General features: G+C 41.1%; 1 protein-coding gene across 3 annotated transcripts in view; it reads left to right on the plus strand.

The window, feature by feature from the left end:
• RNF130 (ring finger protein 130) overlaps positions 1-15,075 on the plus strand; it is a 98,139-nt gene that overhangs the window by 43,037 nt on the left and 40,027 nt on the right. For all 3 annotated transcript variants that reach the window (XM_080922291.1, XM_080922292.1, XM_080922290.1), the window contains exon 3: positions 6,197-6,447. In XM_080922291.1, coding sequence (XP_080778417.1) covers positions 6,197-6,447 — 251 coding nt within the window. The remainder of the gene's footprint in view (positions 1-6,196; positions 6,448-15,075) is intronic.

The following is a 15,075-nucleotide window of genomic DNA, read 5'->3' on the forward strand; positions in this document are numbered from 1 at the left end:
GAAATTTGGAGTCAGTACCTATTTGAAAAGCAAAACTGACATTCAGACAGGTTATACAGTGTGCATCAATGAATCTTAGACCTTCTGATTCCAGAGCCCCCAAAAAGGCTGCCTCTAAGGTTCCTATTTTGGCACCTCAAAGTTGACTTATTGCAAACATGATTATAAGGGCATTATATTTTCCCACTCAGCCTTTTGTCATTGAAATATAGAACATGTGGTAGTCAATGCTGTGTTTGGTTGCTTGTTTGTTTGTTTCTCAGAAAGACAGATGACCCAGCAGCAGCTCTGTGGCCTTTGGTGGTAGTACTTTGTGGTGTAGCATTACACTTGCTGCACTAGCCCACTGCCACTGAGCTGTCCCCAACCCCTTTTGATTGCCTTACTGTGTGTTTGTTGTTTTTCAGACAGTATCTTACTCTGTAGCTCAGACTGTCCTGGAACTCAGTGAAATCATTCTGCCTCAGCTTCCCCAATGCTGTGATTATAAGCATGAGCCACCTTACCCAGCCTCTTTATTTTATTATTGCTTTTAGAGACTTGTGTATTCAAGCTGGCCTCCAAATTGCTATGTAATCAAGGATGACCTTGAACTTCTGACCCTTCTACCTCCTGAGTACCGGGTGTTACATGTGCATCATGCTTGATTTTGTGTGACACTGGGGATCAGACCCTGGGCTTTTACATACCAGGCAAGAGCTCTACCAACTGAGCCATACCTTAGTTCTCTCTCTCTCTCTTTTTTCATTCATTTTGAGACTGTTTTGTTGGCTTACCTAGGCTTCCCACGAACTTGCTATCCTCTTGCCTCAGCCTCCTGAAGGCATAGCACCAAGCCCAGCTTCGTTCTGTTCCCATGGGGGTAAAGCTGAATGGAGAATCTTGTTAATGACTCTGATGACAGAGTCTCTTCTGGAGATTAGAAAATAACAGTTTTGTCGATGCCATTATAGAAATTATTTCATCAGTGGACACTGAGAGCACTGAATAAAAGCTTTTTGAGGCTCTCACTACTCACAGGATCAGAAAGTATTACTCTACAGATTGCTTATTAATTAATAGAAATGCATTTATTTATAATGAAATCTGGCAGGTATTAGTAATTCAAGTTATAAAGTTTGCCATCAATAATGAAAGTAAACACCCTTTGCTTCCTGAGGTGATTCCCTGGAGAGGGAGGGAGGAGAGGAAGGAAGAGATTACCTCATAGCTCCCCTACCAACAATAAGAGAACAGCCTTCAGGAAGTGATCCAATGAATCCAGATAGAAAGGCATTATCAAAATGTCTGTCTTCGACTCTTCAAAAAGGGCAGCATCTTGCAACTTGGTGGTTCACAGCTGTCGCCACCTTACTTGAGGTAAGGGCAAGAGTATCCAGAGCACAAGGTTGTCTTCAGCAATAGCAAGTTTCAAGGCCAGCCTTGACTATGTAATACCTAGTCTTGAAAACACAAACAGGGATGGCAAGATAACTGGGTGACTAGACAGATAAAGACACTTCCCACCAACCCAAAAACCATGTGTGTACACACACACATATACATACTCTAAATAAATAAATATCTGTGTTTTTTTTAAGTCAGTGTCATGAACAGTGGACTAAAAATGACTAAAAACCTATTTTAGATCAAAGAAAATGAAGGGAACTCCTTCCCAGAGCCCAGATTAGGCACAGACCATACGCAAACACCTATTTTCACAGAGAGATCCTTTAGCTGGGAATAAAGGTAAAGATGGTTGCTCTCTAACTCAGGCAGAGAAACAGCAGCAAATGACCTTGCAGGTATAATTTTTAAGAAAAGGGGAGGGGAGTTGAGAAAAGTCTGTATTACAATGGGCTAGGATGTAGTTGTATATTTTGATTGGACATGCTAATTATGTGAACCAAAGGGGGCTTTTGATTGCTAGTCCTAGGTAGTCAGCCTCAGGAATGAGTCTGGCATAAAAAAATGTCCAAATAAGGGAATAGACCTTTATGGCTAGCTTTAGGGAAATAATCTTTGGTTTACAGGGAAGAGAGAGGGAAAAGGGCAAGGCTTGGCAGTGCTATGTTTACCAAATGTGGGCGTGTTAGAGCCCTTTGGAAAACTAATGAGACAAGATAGTCAGGTACAGTGTCCACAGCCCTTGGTTGAATTGTTAGGCTGAGTAAGAATATTTTAATATAAAGTGTATTAAACGCTGAATACATTTTATCAGAAGTAAAGTTTTAATATAATTAACACCTTATGCACAACTGAAATAACCTTGTTCTTAGGAGATACTCCTGAATTATTGAAAATCGAAATGTCCTATTGGTTGTAATCTCTCAGTTGGTCGAGCAAAAAAAAAAAAAAAAAAAAAAGCACGGAGAAAGGCAGGAGTGTTTCTAAACAAAGATTATCTGAATGCTCTCATAGTATTAAAACTTCCATTTGAAAATTTTTAAAATGCTGGGACTGGGGAGATGGTTCAGTAGTTAAGAGCATTAGCTGTTCTTCCAGAAGACCAGAGTTCAGTTCCCAGCACCCATGTGGCAGCTCCCAGCTGTCTGTAACTCCAGGTACAGATACCCTCACACGCGAACGTCTGTATATGCAGGCATAATAACAGTACACATAGAATAAAAATAAGCTATGAAGAAAAGAAGAAAATTCCCAGAATAAAAGGGGAAGAATTACAAATTTAAGTAGTCATGCTAAGGTACTAACGAAACATAAAATCCTATTAAAGAATAAATTGGCAGGCTAGAGAGATGGCTCAGTGTTTAAGAGTGCCATCTTAACTTTCTTCCAGCAGACCTGAGTTCAGTGCCCAGAACCCACACGGGACGATTCCCAACCACCCGTGACACCAGTTCCAGGGAACCGATGGGAGATACACAGATAAGCGTATACATATAAACATAAAATTAAGTGATTTTGTTGTTTTTCCAGACACGGTCTCTCTGTAGCCCTGACTGTCCTGGAACTCTATAGACCAGGCTAGTTTCCAACTCACAGAGACCCACCTGCCTCTGCCCCCAGAGTGCTGGGGTTAAAGGATCATAATATTCTGTATTTCACTGTCATCTCTAAGAAAAGCGATGGTGGCTTGAATGAGAACGTCCTCCATAGGTGTTCATATTTGAACTCTTGGTCTCTAGAGGGTGGTACCATTGGGGATATTTTGGAGGTGTGGCCTTGTTGGAAAAGGTGTATATTAGTGGAGTCCAGCTTTGAGAGTTTAAAGATTCCCAGAATTTACTACGGCTCTCTCGGCTTAGTGCTTATGGTTGAAGAAGCAAGAGTGGAGACATGGCTCAGAGGTTTAGAGTGCATTCTGCTCTTGGAGGGACCTGAGTTAAGTTCCCAGCACCCACATCAGGCCTCTCACAACTGCCTGTAACTCCCTTTCAGGGGATCTGTGACTCCTGGTCTCCACAGGCAACTGCAACTTGGATGCACACATAATTGAAATTAAAATTAACAATGTTTTTAAAAGATGGGAGCTCTTGGCACCCGGTTCCTACTGCCATGCCTGCTGTTTGCTGCCATGTTTCCCCAACAAGATGGGACTATAAACCGAACAAGCCTTCCTGCCATAGGTCGCCTTGGCTTTGGTATTAGCCACAGCAGTAGAAAGGAGCGCATGCTGCCTGGTTGTTGAAAGGTATGGGACTCCTAAGCCATGTCTTGGTGTTTGAGAACACAGGCAGAAGGCTGGTCTTGCCACACTTTGTACTGCTTAAATGCTTCTGTCACTACAGTTTAATCAACCCTTCTTTCCTACCGGTTACTGCTGCTCGGGTCCTAACTTCATCCTGAGGTTTCCTCTGTTGTCATCATCCCTCCTGAATCTGTACCAACTCTCCCAAGAGTTTTTTGTTTCTTCCTGTTTTTAATGTTTATTCACTTTTGTAAATGTGCGTGTGTGCCTGCATGAGTCTGTTTGCACCTTTGAGAGTTCGCTCCCTCTAGAGTTGGAGTTTTAGTAGTTACAAGCTGCCATATTGGTATTGAGAACCAAACCACATCCTCTGCGAGATCAACCAGTGGTCTTGGCCATCTCTTTAGTCACATCCCCATTTTTAAATGTCCAAGCCATCTTATGATGTTCTTTGAACACAGCCCAGCTCTAGATGTTGGGGAGAAAGGGACATTTCTAGGAGGGTTTACAGTGCGCTTCGTCACTAGAGTTCAGATGTGCTGCTGTGACTTTTCCGTTCGATCATTTTCAGTCTCCTTTGGCAGCACTGTCCGTTCTCCTCTTCCTCGTGCCAGGATGATAAGGTTACCGGGAGGGTTATTCTCTTGTCTCCCACGAGTAGATGTGCTGTACACACCAATTAAGATGAGGTACTCTCCTTACCCATTAAGAAGGGAAAGGAAAAATGAAAGAAGTGAACGAAAACCTTGACCTTGGTATGTGCTCAGTGAATATGGACAAGTGTTGAACTAATTAAAATTTTCTTTCCCAAACAGCTTTCCTGTTGAGATTAGTTGATGCGCCCATTTAGTGTTCCGTTAAGGAGATTACTGGATTGGTTCCCTTGGCTACCTGTGCAGCTCTCCCCACTACTTTTCCAGCTTGAGTCTTCAAGAGGGAGCCTCAGAACTGATTTCTAAAACCAACTGTGCTTGGTGTGATTATAAAGCAATGAGACTGATTGTCACATGTGGTTTGCGGGATCCGTCTCAGTTACTTTATAGCCATACCTGGTATCGTGACACCACAGATCATGCCTGTTGATCAACACTGTAGAAGCACAAACTTAAGGTTTCTAAATGGAAATTTAAACCAATGATTCTTTTTAACTCACTGACCAGACGCAGATGTTAACTTAATAGTGCTAGTTTTCATTTGGTTGTTTTGTTTTTGTTTATAGATTTTTAAGCAAAAATAAATAAACCAATAAACAACTACTCTAATAAAGTGACTAAAAATCTTTTGAACACAGTACTGTACAAATATATATTTCATTGGGCTATATTTTTCTGAAAACTTTTGTTACTGAGTTTCTGTTGCCTCTCGACTGCTAAAGGTAACAAGATATAAAGACAAATATTTCATGTTCACTGAAGGAGCTTCGAAAGGTCGGGTTTGGGACGCTCTGCTTGCTTGTCTGTAGAGGGTATTTTGTATTTAGATGCACACTCTCCTTCATACTCACATAAGTGCTTATAATTTTCTCTCCTCCAAAATAATATGGGAAGCCTAGCCTCCAGTCTTTCTCCAGGACTTTGGAAAAGATAGATTGTAAAATGTTGTCACACTTAACTTTCCCTTAAGAAAGGACAGTTGCCAACAGCTGCATGTGGTACAGAAGCTTCCTGTCGCCTTAAAATAAACTGAGAAGTTGTTCTCTATTGGAGGACAGATGGAGTACTGGCCTGTGGTATGCTTAGGGGTAAAACAGCCCCTGGAAACCATGTGAGAAAAGTACTTGGAAAAACAACTGAGCTCCTTGTAATTAACTTATATAATTTGTGCCTGTGGACAGAACTCTGAATGGTTTTTAGAAACTGTAGGCTACCATTACAGGTAGTAGTCTAGAAAGTTGAAATTGGGCCTGCCTAGAGGATTTGAGTGCACTGGGCATGGTTAAACAAGGTGGAAAACTGTAACATAAAAGTAAGTTTGACACCAGCCTAAGCAACGTGAGGTACTGTCTCCAAACAGGGTGGGGAAAATTGTTAGTTTGAGATCCAGAAGTGCTCTGGAAGGAGCTTTACTCTAGACAGAAGACCAGAGTTAGTTTCAGATGTCAGTAAAAGATGTTGTCATCTGGCACTTGTTACTCCGCAGCCAAGTGTGTGCCCTAAGGGGTAGCCTTCTTTCTGTTTCTTATACTAGTTCTTTGCTCGGCAGTGCGTGTGAGGGTGATTAGTGCAAGGGCACCTGTTTACACCATAAATGACAGTACTTTTCTGTTAGAACTTTCAAGATCGATTGCTACAGAAAGATTTTATCCTGTAGACTCACCCTGATTTAGTCACAGTGTTTCTACATGCTACTTGTAAGGCAGTTCATGAATTGTTAACACCACATTACCTGTTTGGAGTACTGTACCTGTTTTCACACCTGTCAGTGTCACAGCCGCAGCCTCGTGTTAATTGAGTCTGTAAACCTTAGCAAAAATTATGGTGATTTCTCTGTGGAGCATATGTATATATTTATATGATGTCCCTATGAATTTCACGTGTCACGAGTCTGTGTGTTTGTTTTACATTACAGGCACGGGAGATATTATTGCTGTCATGATAACAGAATTGAGGGGTAAGGATATTCTGAGTTATCTGGAGAAAAACATCTCTGTACAAATGACAATAGCTGTTGGAACTCGAATGCCGCCCAAGAGCTTCAGCCGCAGCTCTCTAGTCTTCGTGTCAATATCCTTCATTGTCCTGATGGTCATTTCTTCCGCGTGGCTCATATTCTACTTCATTCAGAAGATCAGGTACACAAATGCTCGCGACAGGAACCAGGTGAGCTAACCAGCCGCAATCCATGAGGCTCTTGTGATCACACAGCTTAAGTATTTCTTTATGTAATGTATTTAAAAACAAAGCCGACAGCAGCGACAAAGCAAGCACATGGCAGGTATGTGGTGCACCTGTGATGCCTGCAGTCAGGATTTCAAGGCCAGCTGGAGCGCACAGCGAGTTCCTATCTGCCCTTCACAGCCAGCTACATAGCCCGTTCCTATCTCAGCTTGAAAAAGGAAACGAAATGAAAGAAAATGTTGTTTTACATAATCACACCGTGACTATCAGACTCAGTAAATGAGTGTTTATTTAATATATTTCCAGACCTATTGGCTCTCTTGGTTTTCCATAACTACTCAGAAGTGTCTTTAATGGCAAAAAAAAAAACAAAAACAAAATCCCTCAGAATGTGTGTTACAGTGGGCTGTGCCTGACCCTGGCATCTCATCTGTGCCGTGTATGGTTTCAATCCAGATTGTCTGCATTTTTTCAGCATCACCCTTTTAAGCATTAGGGTGGTGCCCTTGCTTTGATTGATTTATTGAAGCAGTACAGCTCCACCTCCCCAGTTGTTGCATCTCACCAAGCTATAGTAACTCCCACAGCACAGGTCCACTGCGGTAGTGGATTCGCTGCTGCCTTTAGAGCTGTTCTGTTTGATTTGTGCTCTTGGACGTGCATGTGTGCAGCTCAGCTCCATTTCATGCAGACTCTTGTGTAGGACAGCTTTTCTGTAAGGAAAGGGTCCAGTGTTCCCTCATAGACAGAGACACCCTTCCCTAACCCTTCACCACAAACCTAACCCTCATCTCTGGTGTCTTTTCAAGAATGTTGTAGGGACAGTCAGAGTGTACTTCACCTAGAGAGCTAGGTTTCCTCTTTGTTTTAGCATAGTTCCCTTGAAGTCCTTCCAAGCTGTATACCTCAGTAACTCTCTTTCATTGGTGAGTAGTATTCCATGGTATGGCTGTACTGTAATTTACTTAGCTATTCACTCATTGGAGAATAGCTGAATAATTTTTAACATGGGACTCTAATCAGATGTGATGTTCATGTACTGGTTTTTGTCTGACCATGAGTTTTCATCTCCATGGAATAAATGTATAACTTCTGAACACAAAATAAGTAAATGTTTAGTATTTTTTTAAAAAGTGATGCTCCATTATTTTACGTTTCTACTGACATTGTGTGGCTCTCCAGTTTCTCCATGTTTTGACAGGATTTGATAGATTAACATTTCTTTTGTGATTGTAATGTGCATTTCTCCCATGGTCACCTATATGAGTGTCTGTGTGTGTGCACAGAAAAATAGTTTCATGTCCTCATGCTTGTGTAGCAGTCACTGTGCTGACAGCCATCCCCCTGCCCTGAGCATAGTTTGCGTCGGTGAAATGTCCGCTCAAGTCCCATTTTCTTCCTGGATTCTTTGTCTTTTACTATTGAGGATTTTTAAATGGTTTTTTTTTTTTTTTTTTTTTTTGTACATTTTTATTATGTGTATTTGCCTGGATTCTTGTCTCTGTGCACCACATGCATAAAGTGACCTCAGAGAACAGGGGGAGTGTCAGATATCCTGGGGCTGGAGTTACAGGCAGTTGTGAACTACCACAGATGCTAGGAATCAAACTCAGGTTCTCTGGAATAGCAGCCAGTGTTCTTAGCCACTGAGCCATCGCCTTAGCATTGGGTTTTTAGACTCTATGTATTTAGATATGGTATTTGTTTTGTCGGATAATGTGCTTTGCAAATACTTTCTTCCTGGTTTGTCTATTCAGTCACTTTAATAGTCTTGACAAACAAATTATTGAGGATTTTCTAATTTTGATAAAGTTTAATTTGTGAATTTTCCCTTGAAATTTTTTAGTATCAATTGTAAAAAGTTCTTTGTCACATGAAGATATTCCCTTTGTTTCTAAATGTTTAAAGCATTACATTTTAGAGTCATTTGGCTGAAGCCATTTCTCTCCTAATGCACACATTTTGTGCTATACATTTCTCTCAGCACTTTTTTTGCTCTCCTTCACAGACTCTGGCACATGCTTTCATTCAGTTCTGTACTCTCCTGCTTCAGGCCCCAAGTGCTGGGATGATAGCCATGCACCAGCATGCTCGGCCTTGTTTTCATTTAACACGTCCTCTTTGACCTATGTATTAAGAACTGTCTTGTTTCCAGTTGTTTAAAGTCTGATGTGAAGAGTTAATGATGCTTAATTTGCTTGTGTTATGATAGAAATTTTGGTTTTAGTTCTGGTGCTTTACGTACATAGGAGAGCGTGGACTGTGCCAATGGGGCATGCACTAGACTTGTCTGACCAGTGCACTCAGCTTGCTTGTGCAAGCAGTGAGGGTCGGGAGATGGCCTTCCACTGAGTGACAGCTATGCCAGGTTGGGAGGATGAGGAACATTTTCTCTTTGGCACTTGACTGGAATGGAGCAGACACTGCTCTAGAGGGTTCCTGACAATGAGTCCACTCTTCAGGTATTTTGGTTGGGACAGTCAGGCTTCTCTTGGCTGTGGCTGTTCCTGTAGGCAGCTCTGGGCTGAAGACATCTGCAGCACAGTGATGGGAGTCTGTGGGACAGTAAGGGAACTAGAGACCTCAGCACTTGGTGTCTGTTCAAGGCCAAAGCCCTAGACAGCCCTTCTTCTTACCTGGAGTGGTAGTATGTACTAGATTAAAAAGATTTGGGTTTATTATTATTAAATACCATATGAATCATAAATAATCTTATTGTAATATATCATATAGGACACCAAAAATAGGATAATCAGGAGTTCTTCGGAAAACATTTTAATCAGAAGTCCACTGATAATATTAGACCTGAATGGGGCACATGCAAAGGCCTTTGAAAAACTCAGGGCTGTCCTGGAGCCTGGTATTTGATGGTTGTGCTTTAAATAGCACCCTCAGTGGGTCCGACATGTGATGAAGGAGTAAAAAAACTCACCATCTGGCACAGGCCACAACGGGCGCTTGTCTCCTAGCTTTTGTTGCAGCTCCTTTCAGAGCATCCCTCTCCAGACGATCCTTTAGTAGAAAGTGATGTTCTGACCTTTTTTCCTCTTTCCGTTTTCCCTAAGGTTGAGAAGTGCTTGATGAAATTTTTATGTGGCTTAAAAAGCTTAGCTTATTAAAATTTAATATGAAGGTGGCAATAGCTCAACTGGTTGGAACCTTAGGCTGTTTAAAAAAAAAGAAGAAGGAGAAGAAGAAGCGTAAAGTATTAGCAAAGGAAACACTGAGCTGAAAGGAGAATCGAGCTTTTCTTCACAGAATACCATCTTGATGCTCACTGCTCAGAAGGGCCACGTTCCAAATTAACTTTCCAGCATTGGGTAGTAATTACACTGTAGATCATTTTGCATGTGGCACATGCTTCTTTTTTAGTTTCAAATCAATAATGCATTTGCATACCTGATACAGAAATACAGAATTAAGCTGGGCATGTGGCACACATCTTTAATTCCAGCACTCAAAAAGGCAGAGGCAGTTGGATCTTTGAATCCAAGGCCAACCTGGTCTACAAAGTAAGTACCAGGACAGCTATGACTACACAGAGAAACCCTGTCTTCAAAAACAAAACACACACACACAAATAAACAAAGAATTTTATATATATTGAATTTCCCTGCATCAGGAAAGCTAATGATTTGCACTCACACATTTAATCTTTGAAAATGACAGGTTTTACTTCTTTCTAAAGTGGGATAGATGGAAATAGTATACGTATTAAAGAGTTTTCTCAGTGAAGAAGTCTATGGTCATCACTTTAACATAGTAGAATGAATTTTATTATGTTTTTCAGGGTTTAACAATTTCTGAAGCTCAGAAAGTACATATTTTGATCTGAATAGTCAGTGTCTTGTCATTTGTTTTAGATGCTGCACCTACTTGGATGCCTTTTATTAACAATAAGTCTATGTAAATAAATAGGACTTAGCATAGAGAGACCTCATACCTTTTCAAATGTTAGACAACAGTTTAAGATTTCTTTTTTTTTTTTTTCCCCCTGCCTTTAAGATCAGGCAGGGTGTTTGGGCTGGAGAGATGCTCAGCAGTCAAGAGCACTGATTGCTCTTCCAGAGGTTCTGAGTTCAAATTCCAGCAACCACATGGTGGCTCACAACCATCTGTAATGGGATCCGATGCCCTCTCCTGGTGTGTTTGAAGACAGCTGCAGTATACTTTTATATAATACATAAATAAATTGAAAAAAAAGAAAGAAAGAAAAGAAATCTGTTTAACCAAAACAAACAAACAAAAAAAGACCAGGGTGTTTGAAAACATTCATTGTAAATCCTTGTGATTTAGCAAAGAGCTTGCTTGGCATGTCATACCAAGTCAGTGCAAAAGAGAGTGAGCCCTGTTCTTCTGAGAAGGCAGGCAGCATGGCTCAGGCCCTGCATGATAGAAACTCTGTTTGGAGTTGTTGTCGAGTCATAGACACTTCACGGAGGATGTGGTGACGTTTGAGCTGAATTTCACTCCAGAGAATGAATAAGACTTAAGACCTCATCAGATAGATCGAAGGGAAGTGGATCATTTTCCACAGATAGAGAAGAGTTGAATAGGAACATTAGGAATGGAGGAAAGGAAAGGGAGTTTGGGTTTCGTTCCCTAAGGAGTGAGGGGGTCAGTCAAGCTTTTCTAAAGGTACAGTAATACTAAACCAGAGTGACAAGGCCCAGGTTCAGTGAGAGACCTTGTCTCAAGATGGAAGATGCCTAATGTCATCCTTTGGCCTCTACATGAACATATATACATGCACAAGCACATCTGCACACATGTATATACCATACACAAATTATATAAGTGTTAAATAAGTAAAATGAATAGAGACCATCTTAAAATGAAATGCATATAATAGTATTTTAAATGATGAATACTCAGCCTCCTTCAAAGATATGATAAGACCATATTGAAATATCATTTCTTATTGTGCCATTTGCTAAAGAAATAAAAAAATTTGATAATATGCTTTTTTGAGAAAATTCTTGTAGGTTAATAATGATTCTTGTGAGGGGGCAATTTATAATGCCTGGTCTAATTATATAAATGATTATTCTTTGCTTAACCTCACACCAGAGTAGTAGTCTAACCTGATGATAAATTTACTGAAGATAAAAATGGTAGCTGTGCCAGGTGATGGTGGCACTCGGGAGACAGAGGCAGGCGGATCTCTGAGTTCAAGGCCAACCCTGGTCTACAGAGTGAGTTTCAGGACAGCCAGGGCTACACAGAGAAACCTTGTCTCAGAAAAAAAAAACAAACAAACAAAAAGTAGCTGTACTAGTCTGATCACTGCTTATGATGACAAGACTTGAAATGATCAGACATCTAGAAGTAGAGATCTGGTTGCTAACGTAGTCTCTCCATAGTCCGTGCTGAGTGATTTGTACTCATTCAGTGCTGCAGATATGAAGGGAGCACTGATGGTCACTGTTTGCTCCTATAGAGTGAGCTCTTGGGTGTATTATTAAGGTAAAAGCGAGCTACAGAAATTTGACATATGCAGTTGTAGATAAAGGGAACTATGAAAATGTATTTCTATGTATGGATATGCATAGCATATATCTTTACATGTATGTATACTTAACATGTATATTTAATTTCAAAATGAAGCAATGTAAGGAATAAGTACTTATTATCTGGGGAGGAAAGGAAACAGGAAGGAAGAAACTGGAAGTTAAACCTCCTGTACTTCATCTCATGTTCTGAACTTGGGATCATGGCTTTTTTTACATAACGTATTAATTGCCAGAGTGTAAGGAAGGTGGTGTGGTGGATGCGTTTGTCAGGAGACTGGGGCAAGAAGATCGCTGTGAGCCCAGAAGTCTGAGGCCCAGTCAGCTTGGGAAACACGAGTGAATAAGTGAAAATTAGAAATAAGTGTAAACAAACAGCTACTGAAATGCTGGCACAGCTGCAGAGAGAAGCTCTTCGAGGGCCTGTATCAGTGTCATAATTTATTCTCTGGGAATTTTATATGATATATCTTGATCATGTTGACCTCTAACTCTGCCTGTATCTACTCTCACTTTCTGCTTCATGTCCTCGTTAAGTAGCCCTGCACCCAGCTTGTGCTTGTTAGAGCCATCCCACAGAGCATGGCTGCCTCACTAGGGACCACATCCTTATGAGAACTGATTCTCCCTCAGTATCTCCTCATCCAGGAGTGGGGTCATGAACCCTTTCCCTCTCCATGTTCACACATTGGCTGCCTTGGTCTTGTGCAAACAGCCATAGCTGCTATGAATTCATGGATGTGAGTCCTGGCATGTCCAGAAGACACTATTTTACTTCAAAGAACTTTTAAAGACTTTCTTATTTTTATTTTATGTATGGGAGTGTTTGTATATGACTCGTGTGTGTGTGTGTGTGTGTGTGTGTGTGTGTGTGTGTGTGTGTGTATTTGCACCATTTGCATGCTTACAGCCCTCAGAAGTCTGAGGAGGAACCAGGGTTACTGCTGACAATAACCACTATGTGAGTGCTGGGAACTAACTTGGGTCTCTACAAGAGCAACAAGTATTCTTAATTAGGGGGCTGTGTTTACCGTTCCAAAGGAACTTTTTTTAGAAGTACATTTTTTTTAGTATAATAAAAAGTTGAGGTTTCAATCTGTAGTCTTAATTGCTAGCAGTAGTAGGATGAAAACACAATTAATGAAATTAGAAATCAGAATTGTAAGCCAGGTGGTGGTGGCACACACCTTTAATCCCCATACTTGGCAGGCAGAGACAGGCAGATCTCTGAGTTCCAGGACAGCCAGGGCTACACAGAAAATCCCTGTGGACAAAGACAACAACAGTGCTGATGAAGAAAATAGAAATTCAGGATGTTCAGGGCTCGGGAAAGATACATGAGGACTGACTTTGGATCCAAAGCACCTATAACATGCCTGTAACCTCAGCCTGAGAAAGATAGGGAGGTCCCCGAGCTCACTGGCTAGCCAGACTAGTTAGTGAGCTTCACGTTCTGTGAGACCCTGTTCCCAAAACAGAACAAAGGAAAACTTCCAGCATCAGCCCCTGGCCTACACCCAGGCATTCACAGACACAGAACAAAACCGTGAGAATTTTGGAATAAGAGAGAAACAGAAGAAATAGTGGTGTGAGTTCCAGTCAGAACAGTCAGAAATCCTTGGGAAATGCACTTTTCAAGAGCTGTGTAACATTAGCCTCTGATATGAAACGAGGCTACTGTTCGTAGACACTTGAGTTAGTACAAAATTGTCTAGGTGTCCTTTTTTTTCTAGCTTTTGTCTTGCAGTCCTGAGAGTACTCCAGGCCTTGTATGTGCTAGCCAATCTGTGTGTCATCTTAAAGCATCTGTCTAGATCCTAGATGAGGATGTTAGAGAACACAAGGAATAAAAATGACCAGCAAACCAGCTTTATTCTGTCCTGGGACACCCAGGGCTTCATGCATGCTCAGCAAGCATCCTACAGAGTCTCATCTCCAGTGCTAACAACTGGTTTTATTACAAAATGAGGCAGAGCCATCAAGATGGCTCAGTAGCTAAAGTTGCTGACCACTCAGCCTAACAACCTGAGTTTCATCAGCAGAACCCAAGTAATAGGAAAAACTTGGCTTCCATAAGTTATACTCTGATCTCTGCATACTCGGCATGCTAAACATGTGACACATGCAATAAATTAATTAAAATAAAAATGTGATGGACCAAGTGAAAAATAGTATCAGGAAGGAACAAAAGGCTAGATTTAAATTGTAGGGTGTTATATAAAACAAGTAACTGTCTTTTTTAAATAATAAATAACAACCAGGTGTGGAAACCAGTCCCATAGTCTTAGCATTCACTAGGTAGAGCCATAAGCAAGGTTAGTATGAGCTACAAAATACTGTCTGTCTGCCAGTTTCATCTCTCTTAATCACTCTCCCTCTTCTTGCTCTTTCATCTGTGTGTGTGTGTGTACATGCGAGCGCATGTGCATGTGCACACACAGAGTGATACTTAAAGTGTGTGATATATTCACTTTGGACTAAGATGGAGTAGTGAACCTGGCTTGGCCTCCTACCTGAAACAGTTTGAAAAGAAAAATGAAATAAAAAATGTAAGACAATTTCAAGACACTGGGCACTAGGCAACAAGGATTCTCTAATTCCCTGAGAAATGGGAAAAAGCAAACGAGGTGTGTCTAGGAATATCCGTCAGAAGTCCCCAGAACACACTATGGAGAGTCTCGGTGCAGTGAAGTAGGCTACCTCGTTTGAGAAGACTGAGCTAATAGGCAGGATGACCAGCATTCATGCAAGACAGCAAGGAAACGGATAAGCCTAGGGAGGAGAGCCCTGGGAGCTGATGTGGTCCCACCATGCTGCATACGTGAACGAGTTCTGATAGGCTGAGCAGGACAGGGATGTGGGAGTCACTCAAGCAGACTTTTGGAAATGGTGTATATCCAGAACTAAATTATCACTTTCTCTTTCCAAAACCTGCTGTCCCTTCATGTTCATGACATGACATGGTGATTAGCTCATATTCTCTAAGCCACCCACCTCTAAGTCACAGTATCTCCTAACTTTGTTTCATGCCTAACATGGTCTTTTTCTCAGAAAAATGGATGTTAACTAAATATTCTAAGATGGGAATGAAGAAAGCTAT

The sequence above is a fragment of the Micromys minutus genome (genome assembly GCF_963924665.1).
Source record: "Micromys minutus genome assembly, chromosome: 10".
NCBI lineage: Eukaryota > Metazoa > Chordata > Mammalia > Rodentia > Muridae > Micromys > Micromys minutus.